This window comes from Brachyhypopomus gauderio, chromosome 4 (assembly GCF_052324685.1).
Source record: "Brachyhypopomus gauderio isolate BG-103 chromosome 4, BGAUD_0.2, whole genome shotgun sequence".
Taxonomy (NCBI): domain Eukaryota; kingdom Metazoa; phylum Chordata; class Actinopteri; order Gymnotiformes; family Hypopomidae; genus Brachyhypopomus; species Brachyhypopomus gauderio.
This window is the reverse complement of record NC_135214.1, coordinates 25,717,219-25,740,298: the sequence shown is the minus strand read 5'-3', so window position 1 is coordinate 25,740,298 and position 23,080 is coordinate 25,717,219. Positions and strand designations below refer to the sequence as shown.

Sequence of the window (23,080 nt, the reverse complement as noted above, 5' to 3'; positions counted from 1 at the left end):
AAAACATGATCTTCTCTGCAAACTCCAAGTACTCATAAATAAACACAGACTCATGTTAAGTAGAAAATCAGGTATATTTGTCACTGTCCGGTTGTTGCAGGTGTGTGGAGTATGAGGAGGTGATGTCCAGGGTGTTCGCCCAAGGCCACCGAGGCAGGTCAGAACAGCGTGGCCGCTATGCTGCTCCCTGGTGGCAGCTCCTGGTTTAACAGGCGGAAGAGCAGGGCGCATTTGTTGCGTTGCTGCATGTCGCCCAGTGTGTGATATAAACGAGCCTGCAGGTAGTAGACGTCGCGCAGCCTGGGCTTGCAGCCGAGCTGAGAGAGGAACCCTGCGGCTTCTGCGAGGTTCTGCACTGCCATCTCCACCGCTGGGGGGTAAAGGGAGAGCATCACACCAACGTCTTCAGCACGTGAAAATAAAAACACAGACTATACAAGGTTGAAAATGTCATTTTGTGTGCAACCACGAACAAAATCTGAGTGTTCAAAGTTAATGCTCTAAATTAACTGTGTGCACGCCTGGGTAAAGTCTGTGTGTGTGTGTGTGTGTGTGTGTGTGAGAGAAGCCAGATACATTATTTAATGGTCTGTAGCATGGTCAGCATGGTTACCATGGAGATGTGTACAGCCACATACTATCATCCATCTTCCAAGTAGATTGCAAGAGAGAATACCAGGATGAAGGTCCACCATGCTGTCGGCCCACATGACCAACACTAACGTACTCCACTGCTCTGGGCTCTGGTTTCATTTTACACCTTATGCTTTGTAGTGTTGTGTCACATTCATTTGTTTTCATAAAGCATTTAAATGTAAAGCATTTTTATTCTGTCTTGTGTGAAGCACTTTCCAATGTTGAAATCTGAATATAAAGAGGTATGTAAATAAAGAATCCTTACTATTCAAAGAGCTGCGGTATAGTGGTGGTGTGTGTGGTGTGGTGGTGGTGGTGGTGGTGGTGGTTTCTGGTGCTGGTGGGCATGGCGCTGGTGGAGGTGTGTGTGTGGTGGCGTTGATGCTGGAGTTGTGTGTGGTGGTGGGCATGGTGCTGGTGGAGGTGTTTTGGTGGGGTGGGCATGGTGCATGGTGGAAGTGTGTGTGGTGGTGAGCCTGTTTACCTCCCAGGCGGAGATCCTCTGGGACAGACCCAGCCAGCAGGGCCTGGCACTGGGCCATGAGCAGCAGGGCGTGTCCCCTCTTCAGCACAGGGCCATGGGCCAACACAGACTCCAGCACACCCTCCAACAGAGTCAGCGCCTGCACAGGGACACCCAGCATCAGCTGTTCACACACACACACACGCACCCACACACACACAACAGCAGGACATCAATGTAGGGTAGACAGAACTCATGTAGGTGTGGGTGGTGCATCTGGTTATGGGCTGTTTGTGTACCTGGGTAAAGGCTGTGTGTGTGTGTGTGTGTGTGTACACCTGGGTATAGGCTGTGTGTGTACGTGTATCTGGGTAAAGGATCTGTGTGTATGTCATGGGTTAAAGAAAGAAATTTTCATTTGACTGAAAATCTTTCCTAGCAACAGACAATGCCAGCAATTACTGACAATGTGATGTAGTTGGGTCAAGGCCTCTTTTGCCTTTTCTACACAATAAACACATTTATAAAATATATTTATCTAAACAGCCTGTGTAAGGAGAGAAGAGAGAATCTATGAAGCAACAAAATGCAACACCTGAGCAATAAATGTACATAAATGTTTATATAACGAAGTTATCTGGGAGTCCTCTTTCAGAAAATTATTTAAAGATCAAATCAAATTTAGTGAATCCTGGTGAGTTTTAAAAGGTATGAAGCTCTCTTGTTTTTATCAGATTCACTATCGCAAAAACATAAGCTGTAAGATTACCTGCTAAGTAGGTATGTTAAAAAAAAAATGTAATGTCCAAAAATGGCAAATTAAATCACACCACTGGATAGAGCTTTTAAATACAAACAGAACAACACCATCCATGTTAAATTGGTTTAGAAATAAAAAAGTTGACATTTTAAATGGAAGAAATGCACATTTTAAATGGAAGAAGTGCACGACCTCGCGAATCGACAACGCGCTTCATGTTTGCGGAGTTTATACACCTTTATAAAGTGGAATTCAAGCACTTGTACGTCACTTTCAAGGTCCAATTCAATATTTCCCAGCACATTAAACTTAATACAGTTAAATATTTATACATATACTCGAAATGATTCAAAATAATTCACTTTATCACATTATTTAATGGTTGTTTATTTTCAAAACGCCCAATTTTAACGTTTTCACGTTCTCTCATGTTTTGCCCTGGAATTACAAGAGGCTCGTATTTGTAATACAAGAGAACTGTTCAGTCAGACAGTTGTGAAATGAAGTAGTTACAATTTCAAGCATTTTCAAGTACTTTAGCCTAAATTCCAGCACTCTTGTGCAGAGTCACACGCTACGGTCACTCGCGAAAGTATAATCCAGCCAGGTAGGAGGGAGGTAACTTTTCTACGTGTGTGTGTGTGTGTGTGTGTGTGTGTGTACCTGGGTAAAGGCTGTGTGTGTGTGTGTGTGTGTGTGTGTGTGTGTGTGTACCTGGGTAAAGGCTGTGTGTGTGTGTGTGTACCTGGGTGAGCTCAGAGGCATTTCATCCCTGCATAGTTTTAAGAGCAGTCTCAAAACATTCCTGTTTAGATCCGCTTTTAGTTAAAACTATTAAGATAGAGTTTCTTATCTTATTTACTTTACTTTTTATTATCTTACTTACTTCACTTTTTACTTTTTATGTTATTTTAATATTTTTATCTTTAATTTCTTTTAACATTTTCTTCTGTCTTTTTGTCTTTGTCTTATCTCCTTTTAATGTTTCTTTTATTTATACTGTAAAGCACTTTGAGTTACATGTATGTATGAAAGGTGCTATACAAATAAAGATTATTATTATTATTATAAAGGCTGTGTGTGTGTGTGTGTGTGTACCTGGGTAAAGGCTGTGTGTGTGTGTGTGTGTGTGTACCTTGGTAAAGGCTGTGTGTGTGTGTGTGTGTACCTGGGTAAAGGCTGTGTGTGTGTGTGTGTGTGTGTGTGTGTGTGTGTGTGTGTACCTGGGTAAAGGCTGTGTGTGTGTGTGTGTGTGTGTACCTGGGTAAAGGCTGTGTGTGTGTGTGTGTGTGTGTGTGTGTGTGTGTGTGTGTGTACCTGGGTAAAGGCTGTGTGTGTGTGTGTGTGTGTGTGTGTGTGTGTGTGTGTACCTGGGTAAAGGCTGTGTGTGTGTGTGTGTGTGTGTGTGTGTGTGTGTACCTGGGTAAAGGCTGTGTGTGTGTGTGTGTGTGTGTGTGTGTACCTGGGTAAAGGCTGTGTGTGTGTGTGTGTGTGTGTGTACCTGGGTAAAGGCTGTGTGTGTGTGTGTGTGTGTGTGTGTGTGTGTACCTGGGTAAAGGCTGTGTGTGTGTGTGTGTACCTGGGTAAAGGCTGTGTGTGTGTGTGTGTGTACCTGGGTAAAGGCTGTGTGTGTGTGTGTGTGTGTGTGTGGTGTGTGTGTGTGTGTGTGTACCTGGGTAAAGGCTGTGTGTGTGTGTGTGTGTGTGTACCTGGGTAAAGGCTGTGTGTGTGTGTGTGTGTGGTGTGTGTGTGTGTGTGTGTGTGTGTGTGTGTGTGTGTGTACCTGGGTAAAGGCTGTGTGTGTGTGTGTGTGTGTGTGTGTGTGTGTGTACCTGGGTAAAGGCTGTGTGTGTGTGTGTGTGTGTGTGTGTGTACCTGGGTAAAGGCTGTGTGTGTGTGTGTGTGTGTGTGTGTACCTGGGTAAAGGCTGTGTGTGTGTGTGTGTGTGTGTGTGTACCTGGGTAAAGGCTGTGTGTGTGTGTGTGTGTGTACCTGGGTAAAGGCTGTGTGTGTGTGTGTGTGTGTGTGTGTGGTGTGTGTGTGTGTGTGTGTGTGTGTACCTGGGTAAAGGCTGTGTGTGTGTGTGTGTGTGTGTGTGTGTGTGTGTACCTGGGTAAAGGCTGTGTGTGTGTGTGGTGTGTGTGTGTGTGTGTGTGTGTGTGTGTGTGTGTGTACCTGGGTAAAGGCTGTGTGTGTGTGTGTGTGTGTGTGGTGTGTGTGTGTGTACCTGGGTAAAGGCTGTGTGTGTGTGTGTGTGTGTGTACCTGGGTAAAGGCTGTGTGTGTGTGTGTGTGTGTGTGTGTGTGTGTGTGTGTGTGTGTGTGTGTGTACCTGGGTAAAGGCTGTGTGTGTGTGTGTGTGTGTGTGTGTGTGTGTGTGTGTGTGTGTGTGTGTGTGTGTGTGTACCTAGGTAAAGGCTGTGTGTGTGTGTGTGTGTGTGTGTGTGTGTGTACCTGGGTAAAGGCTGTGTGTGTGTGTGTGTACCTGGGTAAAGGCTGTGTGTGTGTGTGTGTGTGTGTGTACCTGGGTAAAGGCTGTGTGTGTGTGTGTGTGTGTGTGTGTGTGTGTGTGTGTGTACCTGGGTAAAGGCTGTGTGTGTGTGTGTGTGTGTGTGTGTGTGTGTGTGTGTGTGTGTGTGTGTGTGTGTGTGTGTGTGTACCTGGGTAAAGGCCAGGTGCAGGACAGTGTGGGACTGCAGACTCTGTAGGTTATGGTGTCGTGCGAGTGTCATCGCCTGCAGCAGCAGAGGGAGAGCAGTAGCAAAACCACCCGAGTCCCAGTGGAGCTCTGCAGTGGCCAACATCACCCTGTATACACACACACACACACACACACACACACACACACACACACACACACACACACACACACACACACACACACACACACAGAGGTAAAAGACGTGGCAGTAGTGGCTCAGTAACAAGTAACAACATAAAAGAACAGAAATCTGTCAGCACATCACATACACACTTGTACGTGTGCGCACACAAACGCACACACCTAATGATCATCTCTGTGTTCTTGTTCTTCACACCCAACTGTTGGACCTGCTGGAGGATCTTGGAAGCCTCTGACGTCTGATTCAGAGCCCTTAGCAGCTGAGCCTTCCTGCGCGCGCGCGCACACACACACACACACACACACACACACACACACACACACACACACACACACACACACACACACACAGGCCGTTAGAACAGGTGTGTTCTTATCTGTGTGGTGTGTGTGCTCAGGTGAGTTGAGGCACACCTGTACAGCCCCTCCATGCTGTTCAGAGCGCAGATGGCAGTGACGTGGGGCTCTGCCAGGTGGTATTTCCCAGCATTCATAGCCTTTTCAAACTGGATCTTCAGGTCACACAGCATCCAGAGCTGTAGACACAGAAAAGACGAGGCCCGTGAGTGACCCCTGATCTGATCTCAGCTCTTCTGGTCTGGGGAGGCTCAGGGTGGTCAGAGGCACCTTGGAATGCTGAGTGTGGGGCGGAAACTGCTGCTTCAGGTGCTTGATGATGTCACCAGCCGCACCATACAGGCCCTGAGGAGGGACAACGTGCACTTCAGTAACAAGCACTTCACACTCTGCTGTGGTTGAGGGGACTGTACCATGTGCTCTGAGAGGGAGGGGACTGTACCATGTGCTCTGGGAGGGAGGGGGCACTCTACCTGCTCTGCATGGAGCTCAGCCAGGTGGCACAGAGCGATGGCGAAGGGCTCCGTGTTGTTCTGCTGAACGCCGAAGTTCACTGACTCCAGACTGGGCATGCTCAGTAGGAGCTGGGCTTGCTGCTGTGCCATAGTGCTACACACACACACACACACACACACAATAAATATATAAATACACACATAGAATTACAAAACCTGAGCTTGCTGTCAAGCGATCTTGCTGTGATGGAGCTCCCCCCTCTAGTGTCCCGCCGGGATGTTGCTCCCCCCTCTAGTGTCCCGCCGGGATGTTGCTCCCCCCTCTAGTGTCCCGCCGGGATGTTGCTCCCCCCCTCTAGTGTCCCGCCGGGATGTTGCTCCCCCCCTCTAGTGTCCCGCTGGGATGTTGCTCCCCCCTCTAGTGTCCCGCCGGGATGTTGCTCCCCCCTCTAGTGTCCCGCTGGGATGGTCTCACCTCTTGCCGTACATCCTCCATATAGAGGCGGACTGTGCCAGGCTGATCTCTATGAGCTCAGACAGGCTCTGCTTCCAGTGCACGATGTCCGTCCCTCGTAGTGCATCCAAAAGCCGGTTTGCTGGAATGCCCTGCGTCGCCCCCTGCTGGACTAGAGACTGTATGCCCAGAGACGCCAGATACTGCACAGGACCGAACAGAGAACAGACTCATTCCCTTCTGGTGACTCAGTGGTTCAATTCCGATCTCGTATGATCTTCTCAGCTGGGACCGCTATGGAAAGCCACTCTATGGAAAACTGCATTTCCACATAAATTCTGGAAACAATGGCAGAGCTGTTCAAGTTCATTACACAAACTCACAGGTAAACAGAAGTGGGCCGCCATTTTAACAGATTGTTCAGTCAGACCCACACTGTCAAAGCCCTTCATCTGTTCCAGTGTGTATAACCAGCTCTAGAGAGAGAGAGAGAGAGAGAGGAGGGGGGGGTAGAGTTGTAAAATATGCCAACAAATATACTGAAGACCAAACAGAAGCAGAGGGAGGAGTTGTGTTGATCTGGGGTATATACAGGTGTGGGTGTGTGTAGCTGAGGTACATGTAGGGGTGTGTGTTTTGTGTGTAGCGGAGGTATATAGGGGTGTGTGTGTGTGTGTGTAGCTGAGGTACATGTAGGGGTGGGTGTTGTGTGTGTGTGTGTGTGTGTGTGCGTAGCTGAGGTACATGTAGGGGTGGGTATTTTGTGTGTGTGTGTGTGTGTGTGTGTGTGTGTGTGTGTGTGTGTGTGGCTGAGGTACATGTAGGGGTGGGTGTTTTGTGTGTGTGTAGTACCAGGCAGTGCTGCAGGCACACATGGTCATTGGCCTCTTGTGCGATGCGAATGGCCTCCTGCAGAGCCAGATCCGCCTGCTCACTACCACACACACACAATTACACAATTATAATGCACAGTCAAACTACAACCGTTTCCCATTACACAACCACAACACAAAGTTACACAACTACAATATAGTCACACATTACATGACTACTACTACTACTACTACACACACACACACACACACACACACACACACACACACACACACACACACACACACAGGTCTCTACTCCATAAGAGATCCAGATAATACATATACTAGACAACAGTTACACAACACTAGGGTTGCAACGGTATGAGATTTTCACGGTATGATAACCGTCTCAGAAAATACCGCGGTATCACGGTATCAGTTTGTTACATATATTATTAAAATATATACTGACCCTTAAAGAAATTACAATAAAAGTTTTTTTTTGTTCAATTAACTATTTATTGTAGAAACCTGGAACTATTGTATACAAAATTTCTCCTTTAAAAAAATAAGCTGTACACGTGTTTATATAAATACTGCAAAATTAGAGAAACCTAAATCATGGATTTCAGTACAATTATTTAAGTTTAAATTATTTAATATCTAATAAACTGAGCCTGGGTGAGTGTCTGATCAACAGCTGTTGTAAAGGTCAGTTTTACTGCAAAGTATAACCAGATACTGCAAAAGAGAGGATTTATTTCTGACATGATCCTCACAATAGAGATTTCTATATTAAGGCTTTCACATTGTGTCTGGTTTTAACATATGAAAAACAGACACGTCAGAATTTGAAAATGAACGCATGTAAATTAATGGCGTCTTTCACATCCAGTGAAAGCAATGACCTTAGAAAGCTACGTTTATACTTTCACTAGTGACCGTAGAGCGCGACTCCGCACACCTCGTGCGAACCTCCGCCGCGTCACGTTCTTTGCAGTGTTCCCCATAACAATATGTGGTAGCAGTGGCGCAAAAAGGGGGTATGCAGCGTATGTGATGCATAGGGGCCCTGCACTAGAGGGGGCGCCAAATTGATGCCAGAAAATTATTTCCCGAGTTGGTGGGGGGTGGAGTGCGGGGGACGTCAATAGTATGTTTGCATACACCTCAGAAAGTAAGTAATTGCAACCCTGTGTGGTAGTATAAAAAAACACCCCTCAAAAACAGGGGAAGGAACAGTTACCTGACGAATTTTAATGTTGCTTTGTGTTTCAGGTTTGAAAAGCAATTTAGGCTAAAGAAATTGTAACTACTTGGTTTCACAACAAATAGCTGTCTGACTGAACAGTTCGCCTGTATTACGTTAACAAATTGTAATTCCAGGACGAAACATGAGAGAACGTGAAGACGTTAAGATTGGGCGTTTTGGAAATAAACAACCATTAAATAATGTGATGAAAAAGCGAATTATTTCGAATAATTACGAGTATATGTATAAATATTTCACTTAATTAAGTTTAACGTGCTGGGAAATATAGAAATAGACCTTGAAAGTGACGTACAAGTGCTTCCACATTATAAAGGTGTATGAACCCTGCAAACATGACTTGGTTCATTGCGCTGAGACGCGGCGCGCGCGAAGTTACAAAATTCGAGAGGTGCACGACCTCACTAATCGACAGCGCGCGAGGCCCTCGCGCACGGGTGGAGCCACCGTGATTATGTCATTTTCGCAGCTGATTTTAGTTTAGCCTTTTTTTTGTAAAAAAATTTGTTAAGTCTGAAGCACGTTCTGCCATTCTCACCACTGTGTGCTGAGTAGCTGAACAGGAGCGGAGTTGCGCATGCGTGGGTCAGTTTCTCCGCTGCAACCCTACACAACTGCTGTACATCACACACAGTTCAGCCTATCCACCACCAGGGGGCGGCCTGAGAGAAGCATGGAGTGCTCACTAGTGTCCGAAGCGGCAGTGCAGGGTTGCCAGATTGAGCACGGCGTAACGGAGGCTGCGTCCATAACCCTCGTCCCCGTTACTCTTCCCTTCAGCCCCAGACAGGATGAGGCGGTCGAAGTAATGCAGCAGGCTGTGGGTGGAGATGTAGAGGTCCTGCACCCGAACACTGTTCAGATAACTAAGATAGTGCTACACAGACAGACAGAGGGAGGGGGGAAGATATGTTTAAAGAAAAGAGACACTCACTGTGTGTGAGAGTGATGATGATGATGATGATAATACTTTATTATCAGATCTGAAATTTGTCTTTCATACAAACAGTAGCTCCATTAACACATAAGCAACACATAGGACACAAACATTGTACAGTACGTACACCATTTACTCATATTTTAACACCTTTTAAAGTTATAGATTAAGTTCTTTGTTTAAATTAAGGATTGACTGATGTACAAAGTGTGAGAGAGGCAGAGTGTGTGAGAGTGAGACAGAAAGACTGTGTGTGAGAGTGATCATGATGAGCTGCGGGAGGTTCTGATGCTGCACTTACAGCCTCGGCAAAGTCGGGGTTGAAGGTGAGGATGCTGTTGAGGTCCTCCTGGAGCTCAGCAGGCTTCATGGCTTTGTTCTCATCGTTCTTCAGCAGATACGCCTGCAAGAACCACAGCCACAGCTCCAGTAGCTGACGTGCCATTCAGAACTTAATGGATCCACACACACACAGTGAGAACACACCTGTCGAGCGAGGAAGTATTCGGCCTGTTTCTGAGAGAGAGGACCGCGAGCCTCATCACACCTATGGAGGGGAGAGAAGCACACTGACTTATTCAGCACCACCACGCCCTGCCCAAAAACCCAGACAGAGGTCAAGTCAGGTCACCCACTGAAGGTCGGACTGGTGCAGCGACCCCGCGTCCACCTCCTCCCCATCCATGGGGTCGGCAGCAGGGTCATCGATGCTGGTCAGCTCCATGTCCTCGGTAGCCAGGGTGGAGAGGTCACGTGGGGGTCGTTGGCCCCGGCGACAGTACTGCTGTAGGGTTTTGTAGAGCTTGTAGACCTGACTGAAGGACAGCTTGTTATAGGCGAGGAGCATCTGCCTCATGTATAGACCTGTGGACAAGAGATCCCACACATCTCAGACACCACCCAGACCACCCCGCTGTGGACATAAACACTCGGGCCTCTACGACTTCCTCTCCACCTCTGAGTTTGTATGAGGTCACATTTTGGTAGTGTTAACTTGCCAACGACGCTGGTCTTGTACGCTTCAGAGTCACTAAACGCATTTGGCAGAACGGCGAAGAAGTGGTCCATGTCCTGCAGCTCACGGCCAGCCATGAGGAACAACCTGAAGGAGACGGGAGAGCGGCGCGCGTGACAAGCAGCTCGAGCAACAGCAAACGCGCACGAGCTACACGTGAACCAACCGGAGTTTAACGGCGTTGACGACGGGAGCGCAACACTCCGCCACCGTCCTCAGGAACTGCTCGAACGTCAGATCTGGACCCTGGGGAACGCAAGACATGCTCGTTTATCGTGCGTCGGTATGTGTGAATGTACCAAACACAGAGGTGAGGGTACAGACCTGCTGCAGGGGCAAGATCAGCTTGTTCAGACGCCTCCTGTCCAGAAGCGCCATTGGTTTTGTTGTTGACATTTCGTACAATAACGCTAAAACTGCGATTTTATAGGGAGTGACCCAGTCCTTGATGCCGAAGATGTTGGCCTGCACCACTCCGTTGGTGATCATGGGGTTGAAGTACAGGCTCTCGTGCACACTCGCCATGATGAACGAGTTAACATCGGGTTTACGACCCGAATTAACGCTAGCCAAACAAGCCAACCGCCTACCTAGTAATGCTTAACTATTTCGCTGTACGTCCATAACTTCAAACTAATAACAGTGAACAACTCCAGCGTGTACTAATACAGGAGCGCTATTCTAACTCTTAACGAACTCAAGGATGGCGCTTTCGCCGCGGCTGTCCGGCTCTGCCCAACTTCCACTTCCGCTTTACCGCCACTTCCGGCGTGACGTGCAGAAAAATAGATTCGGTTCGCACGCAGAATTATTATAGGAGTTCATAGTTAGACAGCAAAAATTCTGAAACAGAAAAAAGTTAAATGTTAAAGCCACATCCATTATTATATTACAGTTGATCTATCTACCGACCTATTTTTCTGAAATTTGGCACCGTACGTCATCAGTCTACCCGCTTCTCAGTGCTGGATTTGAGCAGCGCGGGTCCGTTATCCATAATATAATAAAATTCTTGATCCCCTCCCACGTAGCAAAAAATATAACATTTTAGGATCGTGAAATAGTACAAAGCATTTTATTTAACAAAATACACATTCAGTTCAATGGTTTGTAAAACAAAATCGTGTAAAAAACATGAAAAAAAAACTTGTGGCATATGGTTATATTAATATATTATACAATATATATATATATATATATATATATATATATATATATATATATATATATATATATATATATATATATATATATATATACACACACACACACACACACTTGTTAAAATGTAAAATATTTAACAATTCTGTGTTAAGGTACACCTGCAAAAAGACTTAACAAGATAACATTTGGTCGACACCTTCGAGAACTACTAGTTACTCAAATCATCAATCAGCACTAACCAGACACACATCTCCCTATACTGCTATTATTTATTTAAACATTTTAGTTTATTCTCACTTTAATTCCAGTAACTTTATATACAGTATTTGTATTGCCAATGTGATGAATTCGAATACAATATTTTTGGCTAATATAAAACCATATGCCACAAGTTTTTTTTCATGTTTTTTACACGATTTTGTTGTAGTGCAACACATACGTTTTTTACAGTAAAGTGATCATGCTAAAAACGACTTCTCACAACAATAGAAACGCTGATGTCGGCCATGTTTCTGCTCGCGCAATCTACGGCGAGGTATGGTACGCCGTTTGGGTCAAAACGCCTAGAATGACGTGTTAACCCGTCAAATTTGTACATCTTAACACTAGGTTGTTGTTGATTGCTAGCTTCCTGAATTAATTCACTGATGAGCCCAAGCATTTCATTAGCAGGCTTCAACCAGTCGCCCACTGGCCCAGCGAATGCTCGAGGCCATAGTCTCCAATCTGTTAGAGCAGGAGTCGGCAACTTTAACATGTCTAGTCAATGAGTGTGCCACTAGCCACTATCAACAAATAAAATGTAGCGAGTTTAAATTGTTGACGGATGGGGGGGTGACGCGAGTGTAAATTGTTAGCGGAAATTATTAAGTAATTACAAATTAAGTATTATATCGCGATCAATCGCCAAGTATAAACGCCTCCACCGAGCAGAGCATTGAGGAGCGATTTCGATTGGAGGATTGTGCTCTCTGTCTGAGATTTTTTATTTATTTATTTATTTTGCTGATGCTGGTGCAGCGTGTCGCGTGCCAGTGATTATGCCTCAGCGTGCCAACGGTGGCACGCGTGCCATAGGTTGCCGACCCCTGTGTTAGTCACATAATAAAAAGTGATATAAATTCACTGTCGAAACATGACTCGTGTTCTCTACTTTCTACTACAAATATGTTGATGAACTCGGTTCAGAATGAAATACAATTCACTTTAAAATATCACGAAGCCACAACTACATTTAGGTGAAGAAACCAGAGTATATCAAATAACTTTTGTACACTGTACTCATTGATAGCATACCTAGTTATAACAGGCTGTACATTATCAAGTTGCTGATCATCTGATGATAAAACTCGTGTACATGTAACCACAACGTAGAGGCCATGTCACCACAACGTAGAGCGTAGAGACTAAAACGTAACCCCTACATCAACAAGGGGTGGATATATTAGTGGCCACCAATAGTATGGAAGTCCTAAACTGTACAAAAGGCCCTACAGGAGCGTAACCGTTTTAGCTGGCTGGACGTGACATCATCACTCTGGCAGTTGACGAGTTAGTTTCAGTTGGTCTTTGTGGGGAGCCCGTCATGCGATGTTCGTCAAGGGAATTTGATTGTATATAGTGCATCGTTCGTGCGTACATGACTTAAAGTAAGTTTATTGTTATTCTGGATGGCGGAGGATGTAATGTAATAGTAGTTGTAATGTAATATGATCACGTTTGCGTTCGTGTGTTCACGGCGCTTTGAGTTCACCGCACGGGTTTAGCTAACTTATTAGCGGTTAGCACGTGATTATTAAGTTAGTTCAGTTACGATGACTTGTTTCTTTACAATGTGTGTTATGTCCGACCCTTACGTTTGTGTGTTTGTTACCTTATAACTATTTGCATAGCATACTATTTCGCTGTTATGAGTAGTTACATATTTCGTTGTACAGCATTAATAAGTCATTAAGACAATTGCATATATTCGCCACCAGAGGGTGCAAAGGCACCAGTTGTACTGTTTATTCTATTTGTGCTTGTTATCTGTAATTGGAGATTATACATCTCATATCTGTATTTGTATTTTCAGAACCACACACACCTACACATAAACAGATTTGCACTATACACAGCCATCCTGGAACACACACCTCACATTCATATCCCTGCCTTGAACTGAAGAATAAAGAGTTGAATGCATTCTGGCCTCAATTGTATGGCGTTATTTCTCTGCCAATAGTCGAGAGCACATTTTTTAAGTGCGAGAGCGTGATTCACGCAGCTCGCACGGATTTTCTTTGTTCTCGCGCAAAATATTAATGTGCTCTCTCATATTTACTCTGCTCTCGCTCAGATTCGCTTTGCTCCACTACAGAACCGCTCGCGTGCGCTCAGATTTATCCTGCGCACGCTCAGATTTATCCTGCTTTCGCACGAACATGCTCTTCTTCCGTTTACTGGAGCGTGCGTGCGTACTCAAACCCCTCCCGCGCGCTCGCGAATCTTTTTATGCTCTCGCGCTCGGAATTCACAGAAAACAGCCAATCAGAAAGCAGTAACGGATTTTGACCAATGACATTGTTCCTGCTGCTCCGGTACTGCGATTAATTGCTTAAATATTCACCGTATTTCGCCACGCCCACTTTCAAGTGTATGTTTCTTCCGCCTTTGTGTTAGAACTTCCGGTCAGCTATTTTTGCATTAGTATACACTACTACATTTTAATGATTTTTTTCATAAAATAGGCATTCTTGTCTATTTACTTCTTTACTTCCTAAAATTACAAAATGAATGCAAGGAAAAGATGTGGCCACTGATTATAAAATAGTTACTTATCTGATCACAAGCACCCTACACGTTTGCTTCATCGGAGCTTCATAACCGAGCCATGTCTCGGCATAAGGGTGATCTGGTGTTGGTTTCCCCTCCACAAAATGATAAGAGCAGATGTATGGACGTTTGGGTGGATATTTTAAATTTAGCGCCTTCAGCCTTATACGCAGGTCCTCTTCTTTGGAAGCCCGGTTACCTCATCAGCTCTGAGGGAGACACACTGCTACACCTTCGTGGTGCGCGGTGTGTTTACAAGCAGCGAGCCGCTAACACTTTTAAAACCGGCGTAGTGGAAAACGGGAGACTAGTGGCATGAAGTGTCTGTGCTGTTGTGATTGTACTTTGAGTCTCGTTGGTGAGACGCTTCTGTCACACGTTTTGGAATAAACCACATACGAGGTGCAGCAAAGGCACCGCAGACGACTGAGGGAGCTTCAAAACTACTGACACTGTCTGTTCTCTTCTTCCTAAAGATGAGCGCAGGTCAGTGGCGTTGTAACGAGTGTTAATAACGGAGTTTATACACTTTTCACATAGAAAACAACAGTTGCGTACATAACAAAGCTCGTAGTGTGCTCCAAACGTGACAAAGTCCTGAAGCATATCACGCCATATGTTTATATCAAAGTTTGTGCTTGTTTTTTTTTTTACTTAATACTTAATTTGTGTCCATTTTACATCCGCCCCGCTAATAATTTACACTCCCCCCCCCTACACTTGGCCACCTCTGCTCTAACTGAACATATTATGCTAGTCATATTGTGTTTGTTGTCGTTTTGCTTGTAATCGGTATCAGCGTATACGTAGCACCGGAAGTTCGAACACAAAGTCAACCAATATGGCCCCGCCCAGTGTTGTCAGGAAAATAGCGTGAATACATTATATTTACATTATATCCTGTGTTAGATGACTATAGAAAGGATATGGATTTCTGGTCAATATCCTGTGTAAACAATGTTCTGTGTTTTTTTTTACTTGTACAGGTAATAATTATACTCCTTTAACCCTACAGGTCTTGCTTAGACAGCAAGTTTTGGAGGGGTTGTTGAATAAACTGCAGAATGTTGTCAGCAATTCTGCATCTGGTCTTGACCTTGACTATCACAACTTGCTGAGCTGATTATTCTACTGATTATACTACTGTATACTACTCAGACATGAAAATGGGTCAGGGTTTAAAAAGGTGAGAAGACCAGGGGGGGGTGCTGGTACAGTGACTGTTGCCGGGGGGGGGTTGACACTATAGGGAGATATATATATATATAATCAAATCCATAATAGTAAAAATACCGCAATTAAAGCAATACTGTACTGAAAAGTGGCCACCCTATATACAACAAGCTTTGTTCACTCACACATCATATGCGTCTTGTGCTATCCATATTTTATTCAGAAGTGAACAATAACAATTGAACCATTGAACATGGAGATACTAAACATAATAATACATGTCAGACATGACATTCAGACACTGTCAGATTCAGAGATTTTAAAAAAGATTTTAACTTCGAGAGGTGCGAGTAAGAAGAGTAGTCCATTGAAACAGAGTCTTCCCTGTTGACTACTCTCACGATAATGTGGCGCTGAAAAATATTGACCTGTCTTGTCAATAGATGGAGCAAGATCTGTAAACGCGAGAAGCCGCTTTCGCCATTCCGGATGGCTCAGTCAAAACCATTACGTCTTAATGAACTAATAAATACATCAGCGGCGTAAATGAGTGTAAAAAATACCAGGTTCACGTGTTTTTATTTTGTCACAAAAGGCTTCTAACATGGGCTAAAGCACAGGGTAGACTATCAAATGACAAGAGTTTACAACTTCATCTTCAACCTTTCCTCACACGTCCCTGGATTCACCAGTTACAACTACAGAGACACTAGGAAAAAAATCTTGTTTCTTATTTTATGTCACCGTTAACTACACGGGGTTAACGCGAACTTAATAGGCCAATCTATCTACCTATTTATCACAAGAGCTTGTGGCTAGATCTGACATTGTTCAGCGCTGTAGCGAACGGCAGTAACTTTGTTTTACCGCAAAATATGAAAACGATTGAAACCATTAATCACCCAATTAAATCCACTGGGAAATGTACGATCTGGTAAATGTAGTGATAAATGTACGATCTGGTAAATGTAGTGGTAAATGTACGATCTGGTAAATGTAGTGGTAAATGTACGATCTGGTAAATGTACGCTCTTCTGCCGTGTCCCGGTGTAGATATCACTAGGTCCCGCTTCACGTCCCGTTTAGCGTCACAACATGAATGAAGAACGTTCGTATAAACGCAATTTGGCCTCTATGATGGATCTGGGCGGAAATTGCTGGTCACTGTGTCATTGAAATTGCCGATTTCGGAAGTGCTCTGTTTGCTTATTATGTCAATATGATAATAACCCTAGGTTACTCATTGTGCTGAATGACTCTAACACAGAGAAACTAAAATCCTTCATCTTGCGAAAAACTGTTCTCTCACTAACTAGTAATTTTGCTATGCATGAGACAGGCAGCTGGATGTCCCAGCAAGGACTTAAGCCTTTGCCTTGTGATATTAAATTTAGGACGCCCCATTACTCCTTGAACTGCCTCAAACTCAACCGAAGGTACTTCGTTTTATACCTGCCCTCTTACCAAGGTTCACAGCTCTCGGAGAGCATTCACTATCACTTCAGGTATATCAATTTGTTCTGCCAGGGCATCAATAATAATCAGCTCGTGTGTACAAATAAAGTTGAGATAGTCAAGGTCAAGACCAGATGCAGAATTGCTGACAACATTCTGCAGTTTATTCAACAACCCCTCCAAAACTTGCTGTCTAAGCAAGACCTGTAGGGTTAAAGGAGTATAATTATTACCTGTACAAGTAAAAAAAACACAGAACATTGTTTACACAGGATATTGACCAGAAATCCATATCCTTTCTATAGTCATCTAACACAGGATATAATGTAAATATAATGTATATTTAAGCAATTAATCGCAGTACCGGAGCAGCAGGAACAATGTCATTGGTCAAAATCCGTTACTGCTTTCTGATTGGCTGTTTTCTGTGAATTCCGAGCGCGAGAGCATAAAAAGATTCGCGAGCGCGCGGGAGGGGTTTGAGTGCGCGCGCACGCTCCAGTAAACGGAAGAAGAGCATGTTCGTGCGAGAGCAGGATAAATCTGAGCGCGCGCAGGATAAATCTGAGCGCGCGCGAGCGGTTCTGTAGTGGAGCAAAGCGAATCTGAGCGAGAGCAGAGTAAATATGAGAGAGCACATTAATATTTTGCGCGAGAACAAAGAAAATCCGTGCGAGCTGCGTGAATCACGCTCTCGCACTTAAAAAATGTGCTCTCGACTATTGGCAGAGAAATAACGCCATACAAGTGGTGTTCTGGCCGACACACCGGGGTTGAATATAGCAAAAGAGGGTAGACCAGTGACCAGCTCTAACTTTCAAGTTTAGTCTTCACTACATAAACATCTAAGCGTCTTAAGACGTCCAAAAGTTACGTGTTAACACGGCACTTTTGGACATCTTAAGACGTACAAATTCGATGTGTTACCACGGCCGTCATTCTAGGCGTATTGCCCCAAACGGTCTTCCATAGTATTGACCCAAACGGCGTCCCAAAGCAGCGACCCCCCCCCCCCCCCCCCACCCCCCTCGACCGTTTGGCGGGTGATGGCTGAGGGCCCGTGATGACTTCAGCTGTGATTCGCTGAGGGCCCGTGGTGACTTCAGCTGTGATTGGCTGAGGGCCCGTGGTGACTTCAGCCCTGCTGCGTAGCGGCGGAGGTGAAGGCGGAAGTTGTCGGGCTAGGCAGCGCGCGGCTGGGCGGCGGACGGCGCTGCCCTGGGACGTTCAGCCTGGATGTTTTTGGTTTATTCTTCTAGTTATCCAGAATTGCTATGAAGGTACTGTCTTTAAATTCTGTTTTCTTTTATATTGGTCACATTTTCGTGTAGCGAGGTGGCGCTAGCTAACGTTAATGCCTTCACGTATCCTGATGTTTTGCTAGCCGTGTGGCTAACGTCTCATGTTGCCATGGTACCTGCCCCATCGCAGGGCAGCTGTCTCTGCCAACTCTATGACCATTTCACCAAACAGTAACTTATACTGTCAACGAGTTACGTAGTGTCTTGTAATTTGTGTTGTTTGCGGCCAACTAGATATCACTGGCTTTGGTACAGAAGCGTAGAGTTACAGCTGAGTGATTAAAGCTGCCACACACGACTGTTTCCTGGGTCGTAATTGTGGTTTATTCTCCAGGACTCATCACGTCCTCTACATCACGATACATGACAACATGGGATCGCTGGCTGGTTAAACGCTTAAGTGCATGTTGTCCATTGGACATCGCTTTAAGATTGGGTCAACTTGCTGCTTCTTTGACACATGTTAATTAAAGAACATTCATCCGTCAGTATTTACAGGTCAGATGGGTTCTGGTCTCATTTTAATGAGATTGATCAGTGGTTTCTATTTCAGGGCAGGACAGCTTGTGTGAACCAGGAATGTGAAGCTTTCAGGAAGACACACAATATCATTAACGAATACTGAAATATACAATCCAGATTAATATGTAGCAAATGCAAGATTCTGTTACCACATTTACAGTAAACTCTTGCAGTCTACTTTATCCGTCCAAGTATTGTAGTTTGTGGTTCTTAATGCATGTGTGTTAGAATGTGTGGTTTAGTATATACTATACTATACGTATGCACATATTTAGTATATACCACTATATGTATGCACATAGTTAGTATATACTACTATATGCACATATTTGGCTACACATGTATGTGCATGTATTTATGCATGTGGGCATGCATGCTTATGTTTGTACCATCAAACACGCCTGTGCATGTGGGCACGTCTGTGCTGGTGTAGGTGGGGGCTTCATGCAGGCGTGTCTGTGCTGGTGTGTGTGTGTGAGAGTAGGTGGGGGCCTCCTGCATGTGGGCATCGTGCTGTGGTCTGCTGAACGAGGTCATGGGTACAGGAGCAGTGAGAGGCCAGGAGGCGGGGTTTGGTGGAGGGGCGGGCCCTTTCCGATTCGCTCCTTCAACTGGATACTCCACCTTCCCTACCAGCAACACCTCCACCCTGCCGTGCCAGGCGTGTGGCCAAGCCTTCTCGGTCTTCAGGAGGAGAGTAAGACCAGCTTTATCCATCACTGTAAATGACAGTTTACCAGTCTTTATGTTTTCATCCAGAAGTGTCCGGCTGCTCTGCACGTGTCCTTTCACGTGTCCTCTTGACTTCTCGGTTTCCTTCCAGCACACGTGTGGTGACTGTGAGAAGAGCTTCTGCTCGCTGTGCTCCGTACTGCAGGGGAGTCTGCGCAGGTGCGCCACCTGTCACCTGCTGGGGGGGACGGCCTTCCAGAGGCCACGCCTCATGCGACTGCGGGTCAGAGACTTGCGCCTATACCTGACACTGCATAACATCAACACGGACACCTGCAGGTAGCCTACACACCTGGCACTCTCACGACCACTCACACCATCGTGCATGTATACTCACGACAGAGGTCTCATGCCGTGTGTCTGGTTTCCTCAGAGAGAAGGAGGACTTAGTTGATCTGGTGCTGTGTCACCAAGGGGCGGAGAGTGAAGACGATCCAGACACGCCTACTGTACAGTCACGGCCTCTTTATAGTTTGTCCACTGCAGACCCAGCCTCACGTCTCTCCTCGTCTCACGGAGAACCAATCAGTAGGAGTGACAGCTCAGGATTCACCAATCAGGTGTGTTCAAAAGAGGCTGCAGTAGACTGCACCTTTCACATATGTTGTCATTGGCAAGACTACAGGTTGGCGTATTGTATTTCCATCATGAATGGTGCTTTCTGCACTCTTGAGTTCTGGGAAATTGCGCTGTGATGACCTACCAGAGCAGGAAATGTGTTCCAGTGTGCAGAGTCTGTAGTCCTGTTTGTAGTCTTGTCTGGTAAAGAAATTGCCCCTGTTAGTGTATGAAATCATGTAATAGTTATGTTCACCTCTTTCTGTGAGCTTTCAGATGGTGTTTTTATTAAATTGGTGTTATTTGTATGAAACCTTGTATTCTATACCTCTTTTCTGCTGTTTCATTTGGTTCATTTGTTTATATGAGCTATCAAATGTCCACTGACCGACCCTCCTGAACACGTCCCCCACGCGTAGTTCAATGGCTGCATGACAGTGACTGCAGCAGTGTTAGCTCGACTGAGTACTGACTGTGGGTGGGTGGGTGGAGACTCTATAGAGTGTAGTATGATGGCAGGTGGGCGGAGACTGGCACCTGTAGAGTGTAGTATGCCAGTGGACAGGACATGAGCATTTGTTGTAATGTAGGCCACGCCCACAGGTTGAGTGGGGTTGATCAAGTCTTGTCTATGAGTGACCAGGACCCCTGATTGGGTGATTTTTACATTTAGTGTGTCTAAATGTACCCGTTTAAAACCAGAGTTATGTGAGTGTGTGTGTTTAACTTATAGGATGTTGGTGACTCAACTCCCCTCTTTAACCTGGAGCAAGCAGAGCTCCCCCCACAGGTGAGTTGGAGGGAGTGCAAATGGCAACACGCCTACCAGAGTCACTCAGCACCACACAATTAAGGCATCTCACACACACATCTCACCCACATCTCACACACAGCTCGCATGCAGCTCATGTTCACATTTCACAGGAGTCTAAGTGACCTGTGTAATGGACCCTCTATAGGTGATCTGTGTAGGGGACCCTCTGTAGGTGACCTGTGTAGGTAACCTCTGTAGGTGACCTGTGTAATGGACCCTCTGTAGGTGACCTGTGTAGGGGACCTGTGTTTCTCAGGGCAGGCGGAGGGCTCGAGCGTCCCTCTCAGACCTGTCTTCCTTGGAGGACGTGGAGCAGCTCACAGTCAGACAGCTGAAGGAGATTCTGGCCAGGAACTTTGTCAGCTTCTCTGGCTGCTGTGAGAAATGGGAGCTGGTGGAGAGAGTGCAGAGGTTGTACCAGGACAACGAAGGGAATCGCAAGTCCAGTGAGTGTGTTGGACCAACAGCAACACACAGTGTTGGTGAAGATCATTGTAGAAACTACAGTTTGATTGTGAAGCTTTTGTTCTGTTGTAATTTCATGTCTTCCTTCCAGTGGAGAATGTGAGTGGAGTCAGCAGTGCAGGTAAGACCCACGAACACACCACACACACTATGTTAGACCCACAAACACACCACACATATTGTGTTAGACCCACAAACACACCACACACACTGTTAGATCCACACACACACCACACATACTGTGTTAGACCCACAAACACACCACACACACTGTTCGATCCAGGAACACACCACACACACTGCTGCACACAGCACGATAAGTATCTGATAAGTTTCTCAGTTATGTCTTTGTGATTTGGTTTTCTTTCTTTAATTAATGACCTCTGTCTCATTGGTCCATTCCTCTTTCTTCTGTCTGTCTCCAGAGGGTGGGGCTCAGTCTTCCAGTGATGACCACCTGTGTCGAATCTGCATGGATGCCGTCATTGACTGTGTGCTGCTGGAATGTGGTCACATGGTCTCTTGCACCAAGTGTGGGAAGAGGATGAGCGAGTGTCCCGTCTGCAGGCAGTACGTGATCCGAGCCGTGCACGTCTTCAGGTCCTGACGAGCCGCGCAAGTCTTCAGGTGCTGATGGTGATGCCAGAACTACAGAGATCCACATGCAGAGCCATGCTGTGGAAATGTAAAGGGAAATACTTTGCCTTCTTCAGATTCAGGTCTTAACAGGGAAGAGCTCAAGAAAATTTGACATTTGAGCTCAAGTGCAGCGCATTTCAGAAACACTCAGCTTGTGCCTGAACACCTTATGCAAACAGCCATGGCAGTGGACCAGACCCTAACCACACCCACACCACTGCACCAACCACACCACTGCACCAACCTCATTCCCCACACCACTATCAGACCCTTTCATGGTCATACCTCCTATCTCATGATGACTGTCATGTACTTTTACCTCAGTGTTTCCCTGCCCTGCGTGAGGGAGTTCTACTACACACACTGTGTGCTTCTGTTAGCACCATCAGTGATGCCAGCAGGCAGAAGTCCTCTTGTCCATTTGCCCAATAGCCCCTGACATTCTGTACTTTAAAGGGAATCTTGACTGCTGTGCTGTGTTGTATAGGCAGGACTGTTTAAACAGGACTAGTCCTGCACGTCAGGCTCTCCGAGCGCCGTGGTAATAACATATCTAATAACTAACTCCATGATTACAACGCACTGCTATTCTTTTAAGGGAGAAAGCATATTGGCTGCCCTGTAACTTGCCTTGAGTGTGTGTGTGTGTGTGTGTGTTAACGTTTGTATAAAACAAAAACGCTAGTGTGGGACACTCACTTTCTTTAATGCACAGGGGTGATTCTGATATCCACTAATAAGTGACGTCTACAGCTGTTCCATGGACTTCCTTATGTTGTCATATAATCTGCTTCATATTAGAAAGTGAACTCTTTAAATCATACATAAAGTCACAGATGAGAGCAGAGCTGAATAACAGAAGCTCGGTGCAAGTGTGAGCTGTTGGGTAAGTAGTGTGTGTTTTGCTGGGCTACACATGGTGGGCTGGTGTGATGTGTGAGGCTCACAGTCACTGATGCACACTGCTGTGTGAGCCCTTTCTTCCCTCCGTGGGTCTGGGAGATCCCTGAAGCCCACTTCAGCCCTGGAGATGCTGGGCCCGGCTCCATCATCTAACAGGTGTGACTCCTCTCTGTGGACTGGCCCTGTAGGAGTGGTTAGGTGTAGCAGAGCAGAACTGGGGGTGAAGACCAGCTTCCCACAACCCCTCTACTCCCCCCAAACTACCACTTCTCCAATTCCAGCACTGCTATGTCAGTGCCCTTCTGGGACTACCACAGCAATACCAGTCCAGCTCTGTGTGTGTGTGTGTTTCTTTATCTTTCTATTTTACTTTAGTACTGTGTAAATGATCAGAATATTTTTGGATAAATACAAGATAAATACAAGATTTCCTTTAATAACGAATGAATTATCAGTGTGTATATGCAGGTTTTTACTCAGCCCTATGATAAAATAAAGACGATATAAACATCTGGTTCAGTTACAGGTTTGTTTGTT

General features: G+C 45.5%; 2 protein-coding genes across 4 annotated transcripts; one reads left to right on the top strand and one right to left on the bottom strand.

Moving 5' to 3' along the window:
• Positions 1–55: 55 nt before the first annotated feature.
• Positions 56–10,766, bottom strand: anapc5 (anaphase promoting complex subunit 5). Its single transcript, XM_077003319.1, has 17 exons — positions 10,328–10,766; positions 10,170–10,249; positions 9,987–10,090; positions 9,624–9,852; positions 9,475–9,535; positions 9,290–9,391; positions 8,738–8,928; positions 6,819–6,900; positions 6,350–6,442; positions 5,988–6,169; positions 5,531–5,666; positions 5,328–5,402; positions 5,115–5,236; positions 4,863–4,970; positions 4,519–4,666; positions 1,121–1,283; positions 56–370 (listed from the first exon to the last, which is right to left on the bottom strand). Exons 1-17 carry the CDS (start codon positions 10,526–10,528, stop codon positions 159–161), a joined length of 2,289 nt encoding a protein of 762 aa, XP_076859434.1. The 5' UTR covers positions 10,529–10,766; the 3' UTR covers positions 56–158.
• Positions 10,767–17,653: 6,887 nt separating this feature from the next.
• Positions 17,654–23,054, top strand: rnf34a (ring finger protein 34a). Of its 3 annotated transcripts, XM_077003317.1 has the most exons (9): positions 17,654–17,889; positions 18,245–18,408; positions 18,917–19,153; positions 19,256–19,443; positions 19,538–19,724; positions 20,456–20,512; positions 20,793–20,982; positions 21,093–21,122; positions 21,427–23,054. In XM_077003317.1, the coding sequence occupies exons 3-9, from the start codon at positions 18,932–18,934 to the stop codon at positions 21,606–21,608; spliced, it is 1,056 nt and encodes a 351-aa protein (XP_076859432.1). In that variant the 5' UTR covers positions 17,654–17,889; positions 18,245–18,408; positions 18,917–18,931; the 3' UTR covers positions 21,609–23,054. The 3 variants fall into 3 exon arrangements, with proteins under 3 accessions (XP_076859432.1, XP_076859431.1, XP_076859433.1); XM_077003316.1 differs by lacking the exon at positions 18,245–18,408; XM_077003318.1 differs by lacking the exon at positions 18,245–18,408 and having other exon boundaries at positions 17,657–17,889; positions 18,917–19,129.
• The last annotated feature ends 26 nt before the right edge of the window (positions 23,055–23,080 follow it).

Excerpts from the sequence above, each read along its gene's own strand:
- anapc5 (XM_077003319.1), bottom strand. The coding sequence starts at position 10,528 with ATGGCGAGTGTGCACGAGAGCCTGTACTTCAACCCCATGATCACCAAC. Across the intron at positions 6,170-6,349 it reads CGGCCCACTTCTGTTTACCT|TATCTGGCGTCTCTGGGCAT; the intron begins GTGAGTTTGTGT and ends GGTCCTGTGCAG. Across the intron at positions 5,403-5,530 it reads CTGAGCTCCATGCAGAGCAG|GGCCTGTATGGTGCGGCTGG; the intron begins GTAGAGTGCCCC and ends GTCCCTCCTCAG.
- rnf34a (XM_077003316.1), top strand. Across the intron at positions 20,983-21,092 it reads CGAAGGGAATCGCAAGTCCA|TGGAGAATGTGAGTGGAGTC; the intron begins GTGAGTGTGTTG and ends TCTTCCTTCCAG. Across the intron at positions 21,123-21,426 it reads GAGTGGAGTCAGCAGTGCAG|AGGGTGGGGCTCAGTCTTCC; the intron begins GTAAGACCCACG and ends GTCTGTCTCCAG.